General features: G+C 54.6%; 1 protein-coding gene across 1 annotated transcript in view; it reads left to right on the forward strand.

Annotated features, from left to right (window-relative positions):
- ATP6V0D1 (ATPase H+ transporting V0 subunit d1) overlaps window positions 1-22,828 on the forward strand; it is a 39,732-nt gene that overhangs the window by 8,443 nt on the left and 8,461 nt on the right. Inside the window, exon 2 of the mRNA XM_019755855.2 lies at window positions 17,210-17,381. Coding sequence (XP_019611414.1) covers window positions 17,210-17,381 — 172 coding nt within the window. The remainder of the gene's footprint in view (window positions 1-17,209; window positions 17,382-22,828) is intronic.

The raw sequence follows: 22,828 nt of genomic DNA on the forward strand, positions 1-22,828 counted from the left end.
TTCATTACAACATCTCCTGCATGTCAATATTATTTCACAAGAGACAGTCTCATATGGGAAGAAGAAAGGGAGACTCCAGGCGGGCTCGCAGTCACCAGTCACATGAAACTGCAGATGCAAAGGCCGTTGGAGCCTTGCAGGAGTTGTGTGGCTGGGAGTGTGACTGGGCAGTCCCAGCGAGCAGGCCTCGAAGGATTGCAAAAGCCATAGGAAGTGCTTTGTTCTGAGAGCCGGCAAGGGTGGGGGGCATAAAACTATTGGACTTGTACTTTAGAATATATCTGCCATTTGGAAAGTGGATCGGAGAGAGACTTCCGGTCGAGATGGCAGATGTGGGAGAGGAACATGGCATTTGTTTGGATTTTATTTTCACTCTAAGCAGAAGGTCTTGGCAATAAACATATGGAAGCTTGTCTACTTAAAAGGGAAGGAGAGAAAGTGGGAAAGTGGATTGGAGGTAAGGGCCACACTGGAGGTGAGAAGATTGCAGGATCTGATAGTTATCTGGGCCAGAGATGATGACACCTGTCCTTAGGCCTGGGCAGGGAGCCCTGGGGGGCTGGGGGAGATTTTTGGAAAAGGAATGGATAGGACTTGACGGTTGGATAAGGAGGCTAAGGGAGAATGAATCAAGGCTCGTGTCCTCATCTTTGGCTTAGGTAACTGTGTAGGTGGCAGAGTGAAACTATGGTGGAATGTAGAAGGAACAGGTTGGAGAAAGATGGAATTGAGGGATCCATGAGTCATCTGAGTGGAGCTAGGGAGGCGATTTTTGGGGCTCCCGTGTGAGTTTTGAGCTGGAGGACTTGGGGTAGAAGTGTGGCCACTGACCCCAAGAGACAGCAGAGAGTCAGAAGAGCAGAGGCCCAAGATGAGCCCCTCCCCCAGGAAGGGCTTCAGTTAAGCAAAGATGGGGAAAAGATAGGCATTCCCTGAGAGGAGCCCCTGGGGACAGTCTGAAAAAGAAGGGGGTGGTGAATGCCAAACGTGGCCAAGAGATTGAAATAAAGTCAGATAGCCTTCCATTTGGTTTTGCCATTCAGAGGTCATTGGTGACCTTAATGAGAACAGAGGAGAGAGGGGTAGAAGCTGATGGCTGTGCATGGATGGGCAGAGACGAAGTGAAGACAGTTAAAGCCGAGCTCACTGATAAACTAATCCCACCTCAGCCACTTACTGGTTTTGTGACCTTGGGCAAGTCGTTTATCCTTAGCTGTGCAATGGGAATGTTAATAGGCTCTCTCTGAGATGTTAGTGAAGTGTAAACACAGGGCCTGGTGCTGAGTGAGCAGAGAAGCCAGCTGCTCCCACTGTGGTCATTGTTTCCTGTCACTCCTTGGAGGCAGGTGCCATGCTAGGCCTGGAGTGGATACTGAAAACATGTCACACAGGCCTTGATTAGTGGGCATCAGAAGAGCATGGACTGTACAGTAGGCACAGGGTACATTTTGGGGCAGTGAGAGCCTGTGAGGAGTGACAGTTAAAGGGTACATGGTTTCTTTTGGGGGTGATGAAATGTTCTAAAATTGCTTGTCGTGATATTTGCACAACTCCGTAAACATACTAAAAACCATTGAATTGTACACTAAAATGGGCAACTTTTATGGTATATGAATTACACCTCAGCAAAACTGTTACCAAAAAAATTAGCCAGGCCAAGGAGGTGGGAAGAGGGAATGGCATTGGTACTCTCAGAAACATGGAACCGCATAAAGTGTCAGAGGATCTTCGGAAACTGCAAAGAGAGAGTGGAGCACATATCAGGGCTGAGGGTGGATAGGTGCCTTGGGCTGGTTCATGGAAGGGCGTGGGTGTCTTGGAAAGATACACTGCTCAGGAGGGGTGAGTGTTACGATTTAAACAAAGAGAGACAGATTCCTGTTAGGTTAAGGTTAATGTGTGGGAAATGTTTTGCTTAAGAGTTTCTGTTATGGTCTTGCCTGGAAACATTTTGCATATTCTGTTTTGTTTGTCAAGGGAGACTATATTGAATTAGTGAAATTAGGTGATGGCAGCTTGGACAGCAACGAATTTAGCTCAATCTAGAATCCCTCAGAATCAGGTCTGATCCAAAGGAAGGCTAACACACTCCTGACAAAGCGGTGACCACAAGCAAGAGGGAGGAGCTCAGGGAGCACGGGGAGAAGGATGTGCGAAAGGGGGGCACCGTGCAACGAAGGGAACGAGCACACCGAGTCTCCGAGCGGTGAGAGCCTGCGCCCCACGCATACATGAAGCTTTTCCCTCGGTGTTTGAGGATCCACGTGGTCTCAACTGCCCTGGGCCGTGGCGTCACTACACGAAGAGATGCCCGATGTCCCCGTGGTCTGGCCTGGATCATTGGTGGTGACCGTGGCAGCCTGCTGCCTTGTCTGTTCCCCTCCAGCTTGTCGCTGTAAGAGGACGTGGCCCCAGAGCGGGGGTAGAGGCTAGGGCCAGGCAGGACGGAGGGCTTGCTGCCATGAGCCAGCTGGGGCTTGATCCTCAGTGGATGAAGAAGGGGAAAATTGTGACGGGGGTGGAGGTTGGTGATGTGATGCAATTAGACATTTACTCTGGAGGCTGCATTTAGAAGGAGCCAGGCTAGAAGCAGACAGCTATTCCAGGTCTCCAGGTGAGAGAATGGGAGCTGAACCAGGGCAGGAGTGCCATGAGGGGAGCTGAAGGACTGGGTCACGGCCCAGCTTAAGGGATGAAACCCACAGGATTAGGCAAGTTTTTATTAAATATGAGGGTGTGAGGGTTAGAAGTCAGGCTTCTGACTCATAAATGCCTGGGTGGGTACTGGAGCTGTTTCTGAGATGGGGACCACCAGAGGAGGAGAAGTTCTGGGATGTGGACAGGCTGGTAGAAGAGGTGTTCTGTCTCAGATGTGCCGAGTTGGAGTATAGGAGGGCAGTGGCTGTTTGGTCTGGAGCTCAGGGGAAGTAGCGCTCAAGATACCAATCTGGAAGTCATTATGCTGGCTGGTGACAGTTCCACCCATGCCGGGCCATCTGTTGGCTTGCAGCCAGGGCAAGCCTCCCTTAGAAACCTAGTCAGGCCTGCGAGTCCTGCCAGAGAGGCTGGAGAGCAGCCTTAACGGTGGGCCAAGTGACACAAGAGTGCCTGATGAGGACACCTGGCATGGAGCCTAATTTGGCAGGCAGAGCAGGAAGAGAAACAAACCAGGGGTTTCCCCTCCCGATTCCTGCCATGCCTCCTCCTGCATGACTGGGCGTGGTGGTTTTGTTTTTCGTTAACAGAACATAACTTTTTGTTTAGTTCCAAATGTTAAGTTGGTGGAAAGGTGAGTCAGTGTGGACCCTTTGGGGGACAAATTTTCACCATCTTGTTAAATAAAACTTTGCATATATATATATATATATATATATATATATATATATATATATACTGTGTGACTCTAGCCCCACTGATAGAGTTGTATCCCCTAGATTAGCACTGGATGGCATGTACAGAGGTGTTCATGCCAGCTTTGTTGGTACCAGCAACCTTGTAGAACCAATAGCATATCCGTTGACAAGGGTGTGGTGAAATAAACCATGTCTATGCTTACGATGAAATATGTAAGTACTCAAAAGCAAGAAGTTCCATAAGGACTGATTTAGAAATATATTGTCAAGTGAGAAGTTGCAAAGCGTTATGTATAATATGTTTCCATCTTAGTAGAATACCAGGTAAATGCACATGAAAAGTGTTTGGAAGCATAGATACCAAGTTGTTTAGAGTGGCAGCTTCTGGGGAGGCTGAAGGGGGAACATTTCAATTTCTATTTTATGTACCCTTCCATTGTTTGAATGTATTGCAGTGGACAACTACTTTATAATTAAAAACATCGGATACAGATATCTAAAATAAGGAAAATTAGAACATACAGGTAAGCAAAGAGAAGGTATTCGTAGCAAACAGCTATCCAAGCTGAGACCCCTGCTGGTGACCCTGGGCATTTGACTTCCATATTTGGGTTGGGAGCATTGTAGGGCTGGTCTGAGTCTTCGGGAACCCCCATCAAGCCCCTTCTCTTGACACTCTAAGACTCAGAGCCCTGGAGGTGGTACTTGATGGCCCAGGCCAGGGCTGGGTGATACTTTGTCGTCCAGGCCAGAGCCCCAGGGCCCTTGTCCAGGTGCAGCTCCCTTTCTCACCTCTCACCTGGCGATTTTTCTCTTTCCTTTGTCTCCTCCTCCCCAGCCCCCACCTCTTGCATTCCCTTTACTGATGACATCTTGCACTGGTGTGTAATTTAGCCTGATGTTATCTGGGAAGCTATTTATGGTCAAGACAATAACAGTCCACAGAGGAGCTGATAACCCCCATTTCATAAGTCGTGCCCCAGGAGGTTGTGTCAGAACTTGCTCTGGTGGGTTACAACATACTTTTTTGTTGGATTTACTCAGTGATTTCTTGGGCCTAGTTTCTTAGGGAGAGCCAGTGTCTGACCCATGGTTGGGGTGGCCTCAGCATAGGCAAATGTCAGCCATGTGGGACCTTGGAAGGTAATGCTTTCTGGATAACCAGGGTTTCTGGAAGGCAGAGAGGGGAAGGCCCCAATACCTCATTTTAAACACTTCGCTTAAAACCCTTCTAAAATGTATGAGTATCACTTTCCCACTTTCTTAGTGGCCCACACTGAACATAGCAGAACGCCTCCCGTATTAGGCTTATTAGACTTGAGATGGAACAGAACTGCTGTTCCTGAGGGCCCAGGTTTGCCTGCAATAGTTTTACACCTGCTCCCCTGCAGGGTACCCACTCCCCTTTCCCTCTGTGGGCAGAGTGCCTGCTGCAGAACCCCAGACCTCTTTTCTAACTTGTAGCTGTTCTCATGCTTGGGCTTAGCTGCCAGACACACTTGTTTGGAGGATCCATATCAAGAACGAACAGATGTGAGGACACCATATGAGAATCTCTGGGTCACCTTTCTTGAGTTCTGTGTGAAGCCAGGCATCGGGCAGACCATGGCTCCCTTTCTGACCAGCATTGTGATGATAAGCACATTAAATATGATTTAACACATTGAAGCTTATTTGCCCACCTGTAAAATGAAACAGAAATCACTCACAGGTTGTTAGGATTCAACAGCACACTGCCTACCCAGAGTGAATGCTCAGGAGGTATTTGTATGATTGGATGAGTGACAACTCTTTTTTTTTTTTTTAAGATTTTGTTGGGTAAGGGGAACAGGACTTTATTGGGGAACAGTGTATACTTCCAGGACTTTTTTTTTTCCAAGTCAAGTTGTTGTCCTTTCAATCTTAGTTGTGGAGGGCGCAGCTCAGCTCCAGGGCCAGTTGCCGTTGCTAGTTGCAGGGGGCGCAGCCCACCATCCCTTGCGGGAGTCAAACCAGCAACCTTGTGGTTGAGAGGATGCACTCCAACCAACTGAGCCATCTGGGAGCTCAGCAGCAGCTCGGCTCAAGGTGCCATGTTCAATCTTAGTTGCAGGAGGCGCTGCCCACCATCCCTTGTGGGAGTTGAGGAATCGAACTGGCAACCTTGTGGTTGAGAGGACGCGCTCCAACCAACTGAGCCATCGGGAGCTCAGCGGCAGCTCAGCTAAAGGTGCCATATTCAATCTTAGTAGCAGGGGGCAGAGCCCACCATCCCTTGTGGGACTCAAGGAATTGAACTGGCAACGTTGTGGTTGAGAGCCCACTGGCCCATGTGGGAATCGAACCGGCAGCCTTCGGAGTTAGGAGCATGGAGCTCCAACCGCCTGAGCCACCTGGCCGCCATAGTGACAACTCTTTATTGGCACTGGTAGGATACTAGGCTTTGGGGTACGGAGAATGAGAAGCTGAAGCCCCCATCCTAGAGGGGCAATCCTCGATTGTCCTGTTTCTGGGTTATTAAGCACCTGCTTTTTTTAGACGCAGCATTGGACAGTAGAGATGAGGTAGAGAGTCAAATAAAGGGACTTGCACAGTTGGGAGGGTCTGGCTGAGCTGGAGCACAAGAGTGTAGAAGGCTGAGGATGCCACGCTTCTCCTACCTCCTCTTCAGTCTCATCCCCCAGAAGACTCTGTCCTCCCCAATGCGAGACAGAGCAGGCCCTCGTGATTAGTCTGCATCCGGGCTTTCCCAAACTCATGTCCACCTCAGGCCTAGTCCTTGTACTTTATGACACGTCCCTGTGTGACTCTGTGGGTGCTTGCAGCCTACTCTCCCAGGGATTGATGGCTGGGAGTCTACGGCAGTGATTAAATTGGAGGGGTGTCTTGAGGGAGTGGGAACTGAGCCCCACGCTGTTGACAATGCCATCCTCACTTTGGCCACAAGGGGGCACAGCAAGACCACTCGGCTGCCAGAGAGCTGGGGAAAGGGGTATGGCTGGACCCGTAAATCAGCCAAGCTGGGTCTCCTCTGCTTTTCTGGACAGCACCTGCCTATGGCTGCTGTCCCCTGGGTCTCTTCCCTGGGCCCTACTTGCCTCACCCAAATTCCAGTTAACCTTCTCAGATTAAGTAGGGCTCATGGCTTGGTGTCTTCTGTCTGTCCATCTCTTCCTGCCCTCATTTCCCTGGCCCCAGCTTTCTGGGTTGGGAAAGAGAAGGCCAAGGGATGGTTCCCTGATGCTTTGTGCCTTGGTGTCCAGTGCAGGCTGCTCCAGCCTCAACCATCAAGCTGTCATTACCTCCACCTGGGTCATGCTGGCAGCTCTCAAAGTCAGAGCAGGAGCTTCAGCACAATGTTCTAGCCATGAACCAGAGGTCTTGGGGCTTCCAAATCGGAGCTTGAGGCTGCCCAGAGGTCAGGGCCATGCTTCCCAGGCTCCCAGAAGCGCCACTGTTCCCCAAGTGGCCTCTCTTGTCCTGCCTCCCTCGTCCCTGCAGGAGAGGGAAAATTCATCCTCAGGACAGACTCCTCTCCAACCTCCTTCAGCACTTTGGGGACATGTAGGAGTGTATGTGGTACGTGCGTGTAGGTGACTCTGGAAGAGGTCCAAACTAGGCACCCCAAATTCTTCATAAGCACTGTAGGTATACACGGTCATGCTGGGAATGAGGTTGTTAGCAGGTAATTGATGACTCTTCTGCACCCCAATTTGGGGGGGGGCCTGTCTGTTGTCTTCCCTGGCTTCTACCTCATCCAACACTTAATGCTTGGCTGCTTTTTTTTTTTTTAGAAAAAAAGTCTGTCCTGCACTGAAATATTGTCCTTCTTCCTCTTTTAGATGCATGAAAATCAAGGCCCGGAAGGACCGCTTAGTAGGCGGCTACTGTCGCAGAGCCTGACGCCTACTTTGTCTGCGTCCAGTACCATGCAGCTCAGCCTGCGCCTCGAGGGGCTGGGCCGGGGCTGCCCCCTTGTGAGTGTGGGTGGGCCTGAGGAGTGGCAGGGGAAAGGGGTGTATGGAGGAACAGCCCCGACTGGGTGCTGGGCACTGCTTTCCTGGCCACCTCTGACCTGGCCCTGGGCACTTGCCCAGACCTTGTCCATGCAGGCAGTGGTTTCAGGCCTTGACCTCAGCTGAGGCTTTGTGTTTGGCTGACAGATGGGGCTTTTCCCTCTGAGGAGTCATCTGTGCTGTCGTTGCTGCTGTGTTTCGGCCTTTCTTCCCTGCCCTTGACGCTGTGATGGCTGCTCAGCAGCTCCCGAGCCCCAGGCAGTTTTTCCAGGGCTGCCCCCACGGGTGTCCAGGCCTCTGGGCTCACCTTAAGCCCCTGAGGGTTGCAGAGAGTCAGTGTGTCCTAGGCGTGACCAGGTAGAGAGTGTCAGAGCAGGCCAGGCTCCTGCAGGTAACCTTGTGCAACCCTCTTTTACTTGTGAAATTGGGTCCAGCTGAGGCCTAGGGGCTTGCTTACGGTCTTCTGATACCTGTCTTGACTCCTCCTGTGCAATCACTCTCCATTTTCTAATTTATTCCTTCGTTTGTTCACTGAAGGATGCCTGGACTATGCCTCTGTGTACCTGGCCCCCAACTCAGAAAAGGGTGGTCAGGTGAAAGAGGCTCTGCTTCTGGGGACCTCGCTGTTCCCCTAGGTTGGAGATTAAAGGGTGGGGAGTTGAGGAATATGGGTGAGAACCACCGCTTATGACCCAGCACACAGGGCCCTAAGGCTGCCAGGTCCTGGGTTGTGGCTCACCAGGTTTCCCTGCCCTCAACCCTTTAAGCCTGGGGGAAATGGAGGTCCTGAAGTATTTCCCTTCAGGCCTGGTCCAGACCCCATTCACTGCCATTCCTCCATTGCTTCCATCGTTTAGACCTGGCTTCTATGGGGTTCCCGGAGCCGGTGACCACCTCTCTCCCAGGGGCTGGTTCAGGTCCACGGTGCTGATCGTGCTCAGTCTGGCATGTTGCTGCTTCCCCTGCACACGTTCTGCCAGGCCCTGAACAGGGTGGGTGAGGGGGTCTGGGGTGCTATACAGGACCAGCCTGGACGCTTACAGCTCCTGCCACTTCCTCCAGGGCTCAAGTCTCTTGGCTCTGCTGGGCGTGGGTATGGACTGGGTCAACTCTGCTCCTGGCCTGAGCTGCTCAGACAAGTTTCTGTGAGGCTTTGTGCTGAGAGCAGCATGGCTCACAGCCCCAAATGAGGCTTGAGCTTGAGAGCCCATCCCTAAGGCCCAAGTCTAAGCAAAATTTGTATTTCTGTAACTTTGGTTCTAGGCACCGTGTGCTGACAGGATGCCCCAGCCTGACCCAGGGTAATCTCACTGTGAACAGCAGCCTCGGGGCCTTAAAACTGCCCTCCCCCCATCCAAGTGAGCTCCATCTTTCCTTAGTTCCTTCCTCCAGAGGTCTGTGCATTAGAACAGAAGCCCAGCATCAAGGGCTGACAGAATCGCTCAGGCAGTGGGGGCCAGCAGACCCAGGAGCCAGATATGGCACGGGCTGCCATAGTTAGCCTTCCCTGGACTGCCTGGCACCTGGCCATACTGGACCACTCTGGACCACTTGACCGTTTTACCTCTCTTACTCACACCCAGGCAAACTTACATCTCTGGGAATTTGAAAAGAAGCCCTTCCTTGAAGCCCCAGATCCACTCCAACCTTCAGGTTCTGTAACTGCAGTGGCAAGCTGGAGAAGAAAGAGCTTGTTTAAGGTCAAAGTGCAAGACTGCAGCAGAGGTGTGGCCCCTGCCTCCCAGGGTGAGGCTGGGTCGCTTGATTCCCAGACTGGGCTGTGGTGCAGTAACAAACACATAGGGAAGCTGCCCTCCAAGCCCCGTGTCAGTCCCATGGCGCTCTAGGGCCTGGGTGGGGTGTTCTGGTGAGGGGCTATCCAGGGAGATCTCTGCTCAGTCAGAGAGAGCTTCTTGGAACTTGCCCTGGGTGCAGCAGTAACTAGTTCTGCCCCTCCCTTTGGCACATGTGACCATCGCCTGCCTGGCACTCTCTTGACTGTTGGATGGGTTGACTTCCTCATGGGATGTACAAGATGCTTTAATTCTTCCAGCTGCAGGGACGAGGTGTTCTTGAGAGCATGACAGTAATTAAATGTTGCTTTGCCACCACCTGCCACCTGTCTCAGAGCAGGGAGAAGGGTGGTGAACCTGGGTCAGACATCCTGCTGCCTCCTGGATGTGGGGAGTGATGCTCCCATTTGATCCCTGCGTCTGATATGCTGGTGGGTGGTTGCTGAGCCACCTCTGTGAGTCAGTCCCATCCCCTCTCTGAATGCCTCACCTCACTGAAAGACTTCCAGCGTGAAGCAGGATGCTGGTTCAGGGACAGAGAAAGGAGAACTTGCTGTCCTTTCCCTGTAGGAGCGCTGCCTCGCACCAGCTGAAACCCAGGAACTTGCATGTGGCCATGCCAGCAGCAGACTCCAGGTTCTTCCCAAGACTTCTGGGCCGCCGGCCTCGGGGCTTCCCATGGAGCAAGAGCTGCCCTTGGCTGCACCACCTCTGCCTGCTCCTGAGGCCCCCCGGGTAGTAGCTCAGGGTGTGGCAGGTGGTGCAAAGTTGTGTCCCAGCCTCTGCCCAGGTTCCTGGGGTTGCACAAAGCTCTGTATGATCTTGCTGGTCGATGAAGGGAGATGTGGGCTTGGGGACAGGAGTCCCAAATTTTGAGCCAGCTCTGTTCCTCCTTCACTAGGAGCTAGCAGAGTGGGGCCTGAGTGTTTGCATGCCCCAGCTGCACTAGGCCCCCTACAGGCTTTATGACAGGGAGGAGAACATGCCCGAGCCCCAGGGGAAGGGTGAGGACAGAATATGGGAAGGAAGGGCAAGTGCATTCTGTGGAGCCTCCAGTGGGACATCCTGAGCGACAGCCTGGAGTCAAGAACAGAAACCACCTGACTGGGCCTAAGGGTGTTAGTTGGGACGTTCTGGGTGGGATCCTCTCTGCCAGAAGAAATGGACGGTTGAGGGTCGTGCTCAGTTTTCTCTACATAACACTGCCTCTGTTCAGGGTCTATGGTGGGTGCCCTGGGAGGCTGGCACTAGAGAGACTTTCAATAGATGACTGGCCATGAGCCTGGGTCTAGCGAGATTTCACAAGCTGCCCAGGGCCAAGCTGTGGGACAGAACACAAAGCTCTCCCCTGCCCCACTCAGCCACTTAAGGATCAATGTCCTGAAACCAGTGATCCAGCAAAATGGGGCTGAATAGGGTCTTGGGGCTGTGGCGTGGAGCAGCCGCACTGGCTGGGCCAAGAGGCCATGGCCACCTCAGTTGGGGGGCAGAGGCAGTGCCAGGACTCTGGATGGGGAATGGCACATTGGCACCTGAGAGAGGAGAGGAAGAACTGACAATTGATAGGAAGAGTTGGAATCCAGGGTTAGTTGGTGTTGCATGAGGTTTGCAGGAAGCCCGTGATGGGCCCTGGCAGAGGCTAGAGGCAACGAGGATGCTTAGTCTGTGCAGCAGCCCCCAGGTAAACCCAGGGTTAGTGATTTCCATTCTGTGGCTTCCACACGGCGTTCCAGATGTGACACTGACCCTGCAGAGCCAGGCAGCCAGTGTACACATCTGCTTTGGAGATGATATGAAAAAGAGGTCTCACCCACCCCCAAAGCCTGGGAAGGAGACTCAGGCACAGCACATTCACTGAGGGGTCACTCTGGCTCCATTGGGCCACCAGCCTGGCCATCTGTCCACATCTGTCCATCTGTTTGTTTCCCTGCTTGAGTCCCTGGAAGCTGCAGCATCAGAGAGCCTCTGGGGCAGATTGAGTACTAGAGCTAGAGCCCAGGCCCAGTCCCTGCAAAGCAGACCCCTCACCTAGGTCCGGGGGAGAGATATAACAGGCTCCAAGGCCCTGCCAACCTCCGAGAGTGGCAGGATGGGCACACGAACTCCAGGGAGCATGTTTGCACATCTGGTTTCACTCAGCAGGCCTTAATTCCTGAAAACCCCTGAGCTCCCCAGGAGAGTGTCGTTGAATGACCTCTGGAAAAGCAGAAGTGAAATCTGGGAACACACTGTCCTCTCACGCTCTGCCGTGGCCAGCTGGCCCGCAGGACCCCTCCATGGGCCATGAGGCCATGGGTGAGTCTAGAGAAGGGGGCTGCCCCGCCTAGTGTACTGTGCCAGGGGCTGCCTCTATGCCTGTTGGGCCCCTGGGTGGCTTGGGGCCAAGACCCTCCCTTCCTGCCTCCCTGGGGCGCTTGCGGGGGACTGCAGAAGCTTGGGGGCTAGGGAGGCCACGTGCCTCCTGCCCTTAGGTTCCCTGGAGGGGCTGAAAGATCACTTTCAGTGCTGGCAGGATCTGAGAAAGGTCTCGGATGAGAGGCAGGGCTGCCCAACTGCCACCTCTTAAGGCCTGGCTGGGGCTGGCTGCCAAGCCCACACTTTGTCCTGCAGAGAGGGCAGATCAGGCTAGGGGGTGCCCATGCCCTCCTGCTAATCAGGGGCTGGGATGGTAATCAGACATGCCAGCTGGGGCCCGGGCTCTGCTGCTGAGGGGTCTTGGCCTAGAAGACCTGGGTTAAGGAGCAAGCAGGAGATGAAGGGACAGATGGAAGCTCTGAGGCCAGCTTGAGTCTGGTGTGGCCCTACCTACGAGCCCTGGGAGGAACAGCCATGCCAGGTGGGTGTTGGGCTGCAGCCTACCCAGGCTCCTTCAGAGAGCTCAGCTTGATCCTGCTGGAACCAGGGCAATGATCTCTACACAGCAACCTCAAGGTGGACAGTGGGCCTTGTAGAGGAAGGAGGGCTGGGGCTCTCTCCCTTTCCAGGCTGGGGGTGTGCCCTCCAACTCTGTCCCTCTGGCTGGGCCTGAGGAAACAGCCCTGTTTCCTGCACTTCAAGGGCTTCTCTTTAGGGCACGCATCCTGTGGACTTCCCTGGGACACGTGCTTGGGGTAGGTCACAGGCAGGTCATCCTAGGTGAAGACTAGCACTGCTGGGCCCAAGAGCCAAGGGCTGAGGCTGAGGCAGTGCTAAGCTGGAGGGCATGGGACCTCACAGGCTGTGGGGAGGAGGCAGGGCTCGAGCTCTGGGACCCCAGGGACCGCTGGGAAAAGGTGACAGTGACATGTTGGAGAACTTTACTCTGGTGATGCTGTGGAGAGTGGACTTCGGAGCAGGGAGCCACGATGTGGGGCAGGAGGCCAGCAAAAGGGCACTGTGGTGAGGAGACCTGGGCGGCACTGGAGATGGGAGTTGTGGGGAGAGCCCCCAGAACATCCGGACAGGCAACCCGGTCAGAAGAGGTACAGGAAGGTCTTGGGTAGGGTGAGGCTGCTGAGGAGCAGGCCCGGGACCCCCAGGGGAGGCGGGAAGCGCTGAGAAGCTGTCGGTTGGCTTCCTTTGTGGAGGGATGTAAGTCAGACTGCAGAGCAAACTTCCTGAGAGCAGCGGCATCTTCTTGGACATGAGCAATCAGCCTCTGAGGAAGTCTGCTGCTGTGAGAGAGCCCAAGCTGATCAGACATTCCTGGTGCCGGGCCACGGGCGGGAGGATTCGGGGTAGACAGCTGGGCTTGTGGGTAGACCAGAGCAGTCCCCCGAGTCTGTGCTAACCAGAACACTGCTCATGCCTCAGCCCAGGCACGTCTGGGGCTGTCACCGAGACTGTCAAGCTGCTGAGCTCAGAGCACAGAGCAGAACTAGCCCCTACCTTCCAGAACCTCTAGCGTCCTCGGCTGCCCTCGGGTGTTGGGCCAGGACTGGGTGGCCAGGTCTCCCACGAAGCTCTCAACAAGTTCCAGGCCTCTCCTCCTGTGCTCAGATCCTACCCCCAGTCACACCCCCTCCTCCTTGCATCCCTCAGAGAGAGGAGGAAGCTGGGGGGGGGGGGCAGAGGGGTTTCTAATGGGCCTTGTCCCAGCCCTGAGGACTGTCTAAAGGGCTTGCTGCTGCCAGCCACTGGGCCTGGGCGCCAGGTTTCTCAAACAGGGTCAAAGCTGGTTCAGAAGCCCTGTGTGGGCCGACCTGAGGGATTCAAGTCGCCTTCCTGGCTGGCAGGCTGTCCCCTCTCCCTGGGTCACAGGGAGAAATGGGCTTGGCCAGGGAAAGTGGTCTGGAATGGCCCTTTGAGATCGTCCCTGGGGGCTTTTAAAAATGAGTTTCCTGGTAAGGAAGACTCTCCGGCCTTGGGCAGGATTCTCGGTAGAGTCTCTTGGGTTTGCTCTGATCTGACAAACGCCAGCAGAAACCACCCGGCTGTCTGTGTTCCAGCGGTGCCGGGAGCCCGTGGCTTCCCCAGATGCAGCGTCAGCAGAAAGCAGCAGCCAAAGCACAGGGATGTTTGCTTTAAGGCCTGTGCTAAGTCCCAGGGGCAGGGGGTATGCAAAAGAGAGCCCACACCACAGCTTTGCCCCTCTTGTTCAAATGCACACATTCCTAGCTTCTCAAGGAATGGCTGATGCCACAAGTGATGCCAGAGGGGCTCATGCATGAGTCATGGCAGCCTAAGACTTCTGGGTGTCCAGGCTGCGTCCAAGGTCATGGAGGGAGCGGGCCCTGCCACCTGCCAGCTCTGCTGGGACTAAAGTCTGTCTGCGCAGCTAGATCTAGTAATGGATTTGAAAGGCCTGTCCTAGGCCAGGGGTTATGGGAGAACGTGGTCAAGGATGTGAAGGGTAGGGGAGGAGAGGAGACCAGACTTGGGGATGGACAGAATCTACCAGGCCTGATCCACATCCTGGCCCCTCTACACCTAACTGTGGGGCTCTGGACAAGTTTCATGTTCCCTCTGATTTTCCTTTTTTGAGTCTGTGAAATGGGCGTGCCTAGTAGGTCCAGCACGCAGGTTGCTCCTGGCAGGGAGCGGAGTACTCAGCAAGGGCACATCTGTTTCCAGTTAGAGTGGCTCTTGGTTCCCCCCTTACACTGGGGTGCTGACTCCCACCTGACCAGTGCCAGGTATTGGATGGAGTCATTGGGGGGGGGCTGGAGAAGGGGAGAGGGTACTTGGCAGTGGGGAAGTTATTGAGCAAACCTTCCTGGGGAGAGAAGCCATGTGGAGCAAAGGCAGAGGCTGAGGCACACTGCTGGAGAGCTAGGCAGGCTAGTGGGGGGTGACAATGACGGCACTCAGGAAGCCTGCCTGCGTGTGCAAGGATGCCTGGGAGAGGCCCAGACCCTGGATCCTTCGGAGGGTAGGAATCAGGAGGCCGGGCCTGGACTCGCCGTCGCAGAGAGTAGTGGGGCCATTGATATGAGCACCTTGCCGAGAGGCCTTTGCCCTGGGTTTTGCCCGGAACCTCTGGCCTGACCTCCAGGTCCAACTTGAGCCCGAGAGGAAGGAGTCTCATGGCCTGAGAAGGGCTCTCGGCTGGCTGAGGGTATGGGTGGATAAATGGACAGGTTTAGGTTGGCAGCTACTGCACCAGATGGTCTGACCCAGAGCACCACATTCCAGCCCGGCTTCCAGGGGCTGTCCAGCCACAGCTTCCCCTCGTAGGGATCTGCGCACCTGTTATTCCCTAGACCAGAACCCCCTGCCCACCTTTTTGTTTCAAGTATCACAATGTTTATTGATAGATAAAAATATATGAAATCAGGGCATGAATATGATTTGATAAGTAGATTTAATTTCAGTGCTGCAATAAGAGGCAACAATTCATTTTCTCACCATTTTTTTCACATCCACAAAAACCACTTCAAGGGCATTAACGATCTCTCAAAACTGATTAGTTTTATGCAAGGAAACCATGTTTCTTTCAAAAAGATTTGTGCCTTGCCCAGGGTCAAGGATATTAACATCTAGCACCTAAAGCCCATTAGTAGAGGTAGAAATACAGGCCATACTCTATTACCTCAATGACCATCAGTTATAGTTAAGAATGGTAATCAAATATTGCAACCACTCCAGTATTACTGAGCAAAGCGCCTTCTGCCACTCAAGGTATAAGTGGGCCTTGGCCAGATTGTGGTGAGGATGGGGAAAAAATATTGCCCAGGGCAGGGGCTCATGGCATATGGCCTAGGGTGAGGACATAAAGTGTGTTCATCTTTTGGGCAAAAAGACAACAGTGTCCCTGTGGTAGAGCAGGGAGCTGGTGGCTTCTCCCTGATCTGCCTTACCCTTAGTTCCGTCCCCCTTTTGGGTGGCCATGGTAGAAAAGTCGGTGTGAATGGTCGAGTTTTGGTGAAGGTAACAGATGGCTAAGGCCTCTTGCAGGCCTCAGGAGGTTCCAGTCCACTCTGTGAGTGCCCAGGAGCCACAGAGGACATGAATGCTGCCTGCCACCTAGTTGCCACCTAGAGATGCAGCTGGAAGGCGTCGGCTCCAGCGTGCAGCCCGCACAGTCCTGCCTCCGTCCCCTCTGTTGCCCCCACAAACTCTTCCATCTCTCCTGTAGCACACCTGACTGCAAGCTGGGAGCATTCTTCTCTTGATGGAGGACAGGAGAAGGCGTATTACAGGGATCCCCTAAACCTGTAGAAGGATTATGGGCCCCATTCTCTCTTCCTCTTTGAGCAGCACAGGATAGCGTGGCCTTGTCGGCCCACAGACACACAGGGAGGCTTGTGGAAATGCTCACAAGTGTGACCTTTCCTGTCATCCTCCGGGTCACTTCCCCAGGAGACGGAAAGAATGCAGTCCCCTACAGCAGAAGCCAACCCTGGCTGTTGGGCCTTCATACACACATGCACCCATGGTCCCTTCTCAGCCACTGTCCTTGGCATGCCATCACTAACAAGGTGTTCCCCGTTTCAAAATCCAGGAGGAGACCCTCCTGCTGTCTTCATCCATCCTCTCCCTAGTCTTTCATTCAGTCCACAGTTATTTACTGAGTATGAAAACACACCAGAACGTACTCTGTTCCAGACTCCAGGATACCAGAGTGACCAAAAGTCCCAGTAACAGAGCTTACATATCCTGTGCCAGGTGGGATATATGTTACAAAGAAAAGGAGCTCAAGTGAAAGGACAGGGTGACGGGGCTTTGGAGAGGCCTCTGAAGAGGCAGCGTTTGAGGCAAGATCATCACTTTCCAGGCAAGGGGACAGGGAAAGACCCTGAGCTGAAGATGCACAGACGAGTGACGTGGTCTGCTTTGTGTTTTAAGATCACTGGCTGAGTGTGGAAATGGATGGGCATGGGAGGCAAGTGCAAAGCTGGGAGACTGGCAGGTGGTTGCCGTGATCCCACCGAGTCTTTCCTGTCCTGCCTCTCCAGGGCCTTCCGCTCTGTCTTCTCCTCCCGTCTCCCTCACCCTGTCCCTACAAGTCTGTAGGCTTGGCCTGCCTGTTTTCACCCCATCACACTGTTCATTTGCCCTCTAGACCACTTCTCATTTTTGCCATCCTCTTGGCTGTTTACCTTGTATTTTTCTGTCCCTGCCCTCTGTGACGGCCCAGCCTCGCATGCCCTCTGATCCTCTCAGTCCCATTTTGTGTCCTCTCCACTCTACTCCCAGGGCTATGGTATCTCCTCGTTCTCATATGCATCATTTCTGCCTAGGGGTATGTTGGCTGGCTCTGCTAGCCCTGAGACCCTGGAAAGCAGGGCCCAGGTCTTATTCTGCTCTAGGTTTGGGCCATTCTAGAGCCCACCGTGCAGAAGGGCCTCCAAGGCTTGTGAGTGGCACGTTGGGTTGGAGTTTCCCAGACCTTCTTATCATTTGGAGGAACAATAGTTCTGCCTGTGCTTGGACCGTACACTGGCTCATGGCCTGAGGGTCTGGGGCGTCCCCAGGGCCTTGGCTGACCACTTTGGAGTGGACACTGAGCCAACAGGGAGGGGGAGGTGGGGTAGCAGCGGGACACAACTCCCGGGAAGAGGCTGAGGCCCAGAATTGGGGTAGGTGTGGGACTTGGGACCCCCGGGAGGCTCAGCACGGCCAGTCCTCACCTCCATCCTTGTTTCAGACCTCAAGCTGCACCTGCAGAGCACTGACTATGGTAACTTCCTGGCCAATGAGGCGTCACCACTGACAGTGTCAGTCATCGATGATCGGCTCAAGGAAAAGATGGTGGTTGAGTTCCGCCACATGAGGAACCATGCCTATGAGCCACTCGCCAGCTTCTTGGACTTCATTACGTGAGTGCGCCCTGTAGTGCCCCACCCTCAACACACGTGCATGCGCGCACACACACACACACTCACACACACACACACACTCACACACACAGGGCAGAACAGCTGTACATGATGGACCTGGCCCAGCATGGGCTTAGGCCAGCTGCCTGTAGAGTCCTCCTGGGCTGTATGGCTGCACAGGTCATTCAACAACCCTGGCCCTCCAAGCCACCACCCATAGAGTGGGGTCACCAGCCACTTCACTGCTTGCCAGGTATACCTGTGGAAAAGGAGGTAGGAGGCCCCCTCTGCAGTATGGCCCAGGAGCCATGAGCTAGGGCCTGTGCAGGTGGCTGCCTCACACAGCGGTGAGCAGAGGTATGGTCGGTAGCTGGCTTGAGAGTGTGCTCTGAGTCGGTGGAGTGTGCGTGTGTGTTGTGGGGAAGTGTCCCAGGCACTCTCCTGGGTACCATGTAGCCTTTCTCATTTCCTGATTGCGGTGTGCCCACCCTCCTCCTCAGCACCTGGCATACCTGCCCTGCTTGTCCCTGGACAGACAGGGCAACATTCCTGCTAACTGGCCTGATCCCCCCATCACTTTCCCACCAAGAACAGCCTCTTACTCAAGATCCACTGCAGCCAGAAGGGCTCCATCCTTGGGCAAGGGCCACAGTCTGGGACACATGAAGGGCTCAGGGAACCTGCGCGGGCTGGGAAGCAGGCTCTCTCCTGGCCACAGGCTGCCTTCCCAGGGGCCTCCCTACTGTCCCGGCTGGGCCTGTAATCACTGCCCTAACCCCGGTCAAGGTACAGCTGACATGGTCCTACTGGAACAGGAGGCCAGAGATGGGGTGTGTCTTGTGCTGCTGCATTGCGGATCACACCATAGCACCCCATCTGTCAATCAACCCCCACTCTGGGTCTGTGTGTCCCTTGCTCCAAGGCCAGAGCTGAGGACATACAAGGAAACAATGCATTTATTGCCAGAGCCCAGCCTCATCTTGTTTGCACAAGGTTCCTTTGGTTTCCTGGTGAATGTTCTGGTCTTGCCAGCCAGGAGGCCTGACCCAACCCCATGCCAGTGGTCAGAGAGCAGATGTCCTCCATCCTTCTGCCTGCTTGGCTACCTGCCTGTGTAGCTAGCCCCTGGCCTGTCTTTGTGCCCTCAGAGGCTTGGTCTCAGTCTGCCAGGCCATGAAACCTGAGAGAGCTCTGAGAGTGACTGAGGCCGCACAGCTGCCAGCTCTTTGCTGGAGATTGGCTTCAAGCACCAAGTATGCTTAAAGCAGCCAAGTGCTATCCTGTGGCAGGCTGTCACTGGCAGGCGGTCACTTCCTGCCCCTTCCATTCACGGGTGATTGTGGCTTATAGTCTTCCCATCGCCTTACTCCTGGTCTCACTCAGGAAGAGCTCAGCAGCCACACGTCAGCCTTTCTGAAACTGTGGTTGCTCAGTCCATGACCTCGTCATTTCCAGTGACCTGCTCCTCTGCTCTCCGCTCCAGCCACCCCCACCCATGGCTACCTAAGGCCATGTCACGCTGGAACTGCTCCACCTTTGACATCTGAGTCAGGCACTCCTTCTCTACCCTCAGCCTTCAGGCCCTCCACCCCCCTCTCAGTCCCTTGTGGGAAGTGGGTTCCGGGCTCGGCAGGACACTGGGAGTTGCTTCCTCCCTTGCTGCCCCTTCTGTCTTCATTTTCCTCCCTCTCCAGCTGAGGTTCCCTGGTCCATCATTCGAGCGCTCTTCTGCCAACATCCACAGCTCTCTTGGCTGCCCATCTCGTGGTTCCGCCCAGCTGGCAGCCCCCCAGCCCTGGAGGAATTCCAGCAGCCTCCAGCCTGGAGGCACCCTCCCCCACCTCCACTGCTGGGAGCAAAGCTGGGAAAGCCGGCATTGGGTGATCCCTGCTGCCAGACGCGCATGCAGACCAGCTCAGCTGGCCTTGGCTTGTCCCTGCCCAGCCGGACACTTGCTTTCCCTGCTCAGCACCCTGCAGTCCCCCGCCCCCAAAGGTGGAAAGATCACCTCTCCATCTTAAACACTATCCCTCTCCCACCCCCAAATCTTCTCTCTGGGCTGATGACCCACCACCTTCTCCACAAAGACAATAAAGGCCAATCATCCCAGCACTGCATCTGTACCCCTCAACCCCGATCCAGTGGCAGAGGCACCCTCCTCTTTCCTTGGGTCCTTCTGCCAATGTCCTGTGGACCCTGAGTGGCCACTCATCTGCATTTCTGTCTGTGCAGCCACCTTCTCTTCAGATTCTTCCCAGCAGCATCTAAAAAAACTGAAATCTCTCACACCATTAAAAACGTGTGCATTCACTGTCAGTTCTTTCACGTCCCCTCACCCTTCGAGCCTCCCATCAGCCTCCAGCAGTCCCGTCACTCCACCACAAGGCCCTGGCTAGTGGTGACCGCTAACCTTCATGTGGCCAAGGTCTCCAGGCCTAATCAGAAGCCACACGTCTCTCAGCGCGCTCCAGCAGTCAGTCTCCTTCCTCTCATTGTGCCTGGCTGCTCTTCTTCCTCCACTCCACCTCTTCCACCGCCTCTGCTCTGGCTCGTCCCAGGAGTGAGGAGTGGTGTTACGAAGAGGTGCTTGTCTAGGGGACCTCCCCAGGCTGGGGACTCAGAACTGACTGCCCTGAGGACGTGGCTATTTGACTGAGGGGAAGGGTGTTTAAAGGAAAAGTTGGGGGTGGGGGACTCTAGACTGAGGGGCCGTACATGTCCTGAGCAGATGAAGCATGGAGCCCCATACCCTGGAGATGTCCAAAGAAGACTGCAGTCCCCCAAGTGGTGGAAGTGTCAGCTAGAGATTCCATCCTGGGTGTGAAGACTTGAGGGAATAATGTCATCATTGCCCACAGACAAAGCTGGCCCAGCCAGGGCAGAGGTTGGGGCTACCACAGAGCTCATCTTAGCTGCATCTCTCAGAATCTTAGTTGCCTTCAGAGCTGCCCCAGTGTGGCTGGAACGGGCTTTTGCATGAGTGCCTTGTCACTGAAAGTATGCAAGGAAAAGCTGATTAAGACCTCCTGTGCCCTCCCATGGTGAAAGACAGTGCCCAGTGGTTTTGTAGATCCCAGCCAGCCTTCAGCCAACACACATTACCAGTATCAGCTCTGGGCCAGGCCCAGTGCCAGGAGGGAGGGAGATGTATGGATGCAAAGGGATGGGTGCCAGTGGTGGTGTAGGCAGACCCTGGAGAGGCCTGCGAGCAGCTGCCACAAATGGAGCCAGGGGTCACAGGAGTCCCAGCATTAAGAGGGCTGCAGGATCAGATGGGGTTAGAGAGACCACGTGGGAGAGTGGGTGGCCAGAGCAGAGGCAGCTGCCTGGCGTAGGGCAGACAGACCTTGAGTGAGAGAGGTCCCCTTGAAGTAGACTGTCGTTAGTCATATGGTCTTGAGATGATTCAGCTCAATCTCGTGAGTAACATGTAATGTGTCACTGTACCAAGGGCTCCTTCCTAGCCCAGCTGTTAACTTGCTATGTGACTTGTGATAGAGTCTCTTAGCGTTTTTTGGCTTTGGAGGGTGTCTTGGTCTGGCCCATTCCTTGATGGTTTCCCTTCATGGACCCGGAAGGGAAGCTGGGAGAGCTGTTTGTGGGAGAAGTGTCTGTTCTCTGGGGATTTCCAGATGGGCCCCAAAGACCTTTGTCCTTTGATGAGTGAGCCTCCTTGAAGGGGGCCATCCCCAGTGCTCAGCACCTGCCTGCAGCTCAGGTGCCCATTGGTAGAGCCTGGGCAGGGTAAACTACACCACCTGGGAGAGGTAAGGTCCCAACTGTCTCCTGTACCAGCGGCTTCAGTGCTAGCAACCCGGAGTGGGCAGCTAGAAGGAGGCTTTGTCCAAGGACAATGGCCTCAGGTGCCCAGTGGGCCTGTTAGCATACTTGCCGTTCTCCCCAGGACATATCGCTCCAACCTTACGTAGGCCCTGGATCGGGTTTCCTTAGGCCTCCCTATCCTGGCTCTCCAGCCCTCGCTGTTCACAACTAGTGTTTCTGGATCTCCACAGGCTAGGACTCTAGACCTGCTGTGGTTTGAGTCCTGGGCTAGACCTGGCTCCTGCCTGGAGGGAGAACTGGTCCCCACACTGTTCTCCTGAGCGTGGGGGAGAGCACACAGGGGCTCTCAAGGCCCGGAAGGCTCAGATCAAGTGGGAGGATCTAACTGGGCCTCTGGGGTGGGACAGGACTTTAATGAGGAGGTCAGGGCCTCAGTAGTTCTTCTATGGGCCACACTTCAGTCATCCTGATTGCAGAAGGGAAACAGGCTTGACAGCTGGTATGCTGAGACCGTAGGTTAATATCTCTTCACTTTCCACCCTGGGCAGGGCTCTGAAGGACTCAGATGTGACAGAGCACAGATACTGTTACTAGCAGCCCCTGCTGGGAGCTGTAGATGGATAGACTGGCAGGGGTACCTGGTTATCATGGCCTCCTCACCAGCGCCAGGCTGGCCTCCAGGGCTGGGATGGTGAGAAGATGGAAGGTAGGCCATGCTGCTCCAGCAGGTGGCGCCAAAGGGCATAACAGAGGGACAGGGTTGACAAGGGACTCTGAAAACTTCTTGGAGGAGGAAATGACTTCCTAAACTCCAACCCAAGTTAAATCTTCAAGACACAGGGCGAGGGAGGGCCTCTGGGCAGAAGAATACACACTGCCCCACTCCCACCCCATGAGGGCCTCTTTGGCCTGGCGGACAGCCGCCTGTCCACTCCCCAGCTGTCTTACTCTGGAGGGAGACGCTGACCAGCTGGAACCTCATTCTCTCCTGTTGAGGCCAAATGAGGGGAGGACTGGTGGAGTGGCTTTCTGGGCGCCGGGAGGCAGCTGCTGCAGCCAGACAAGGAGGAGGAGGATTTCCCTGCCTGTTGAAGGCCTTGGCCTTGGGAGAGAAGCAAGCAGACAGCTGGTCCAGCGTCATCTCTGCCAGGTCTGCCCTACCTCCTTTCTTCCAGAAAAGAGGATTCTGGCTCTCATTGGCCAGGGGAGAAAGCAGGGGCTGCTGCTGCAGCAAACTTGTAGTTGACCTGGGGGAAGGGAAGTGCTGGGCCTGGCGCAGGGTCATCCAAGCCTGGCCTAGCCTGGGTTAGAAGAGGGCCTTGGAAGGGGCTCAGGGCGCGTGATCGCAAGTGACCATTACTCGGTTCAGCCTTTTCCTTGCTGCCCACATAGGACTTCTAGCAGGAGAGGCAGGGAGCAGCCAGGGGCTACAACTACTGGCCCCCACATCTGCTGGCAGGGCTGAAAAGTGAGTCATAGCTGGCCTGTTCCGCATCACTGGAAGGACAGCAGCAAAGCCAAACGGTGGAGTCTTCCCACAGGGCTCTCCTCTGAGGCGGGGCCAGTACCCTGAGGCACATCCCGTGGGCCCTGACCCCAGCCCCACTCCCAACATAAACTGACACCCTGAGTTGCAGGCATAAGGAGTGGGTAGGTTTAGAAAA

Source organism: Rhinolophus sinicus, linkage group LG11 (assembly GCF_036562045.2).
Source record: "Rhinolophus sinicus isolate RSC01 linkage group LG11, ASM3656204v1, whole genome shotgun sequence".
NCBI classification, from domain to species: Eukaryota; Metazoa; Chordata; class Mammalia; order Chiroptera; family Rhinolophidae; genus Rhinolophus; species Rhinolophus sinicus.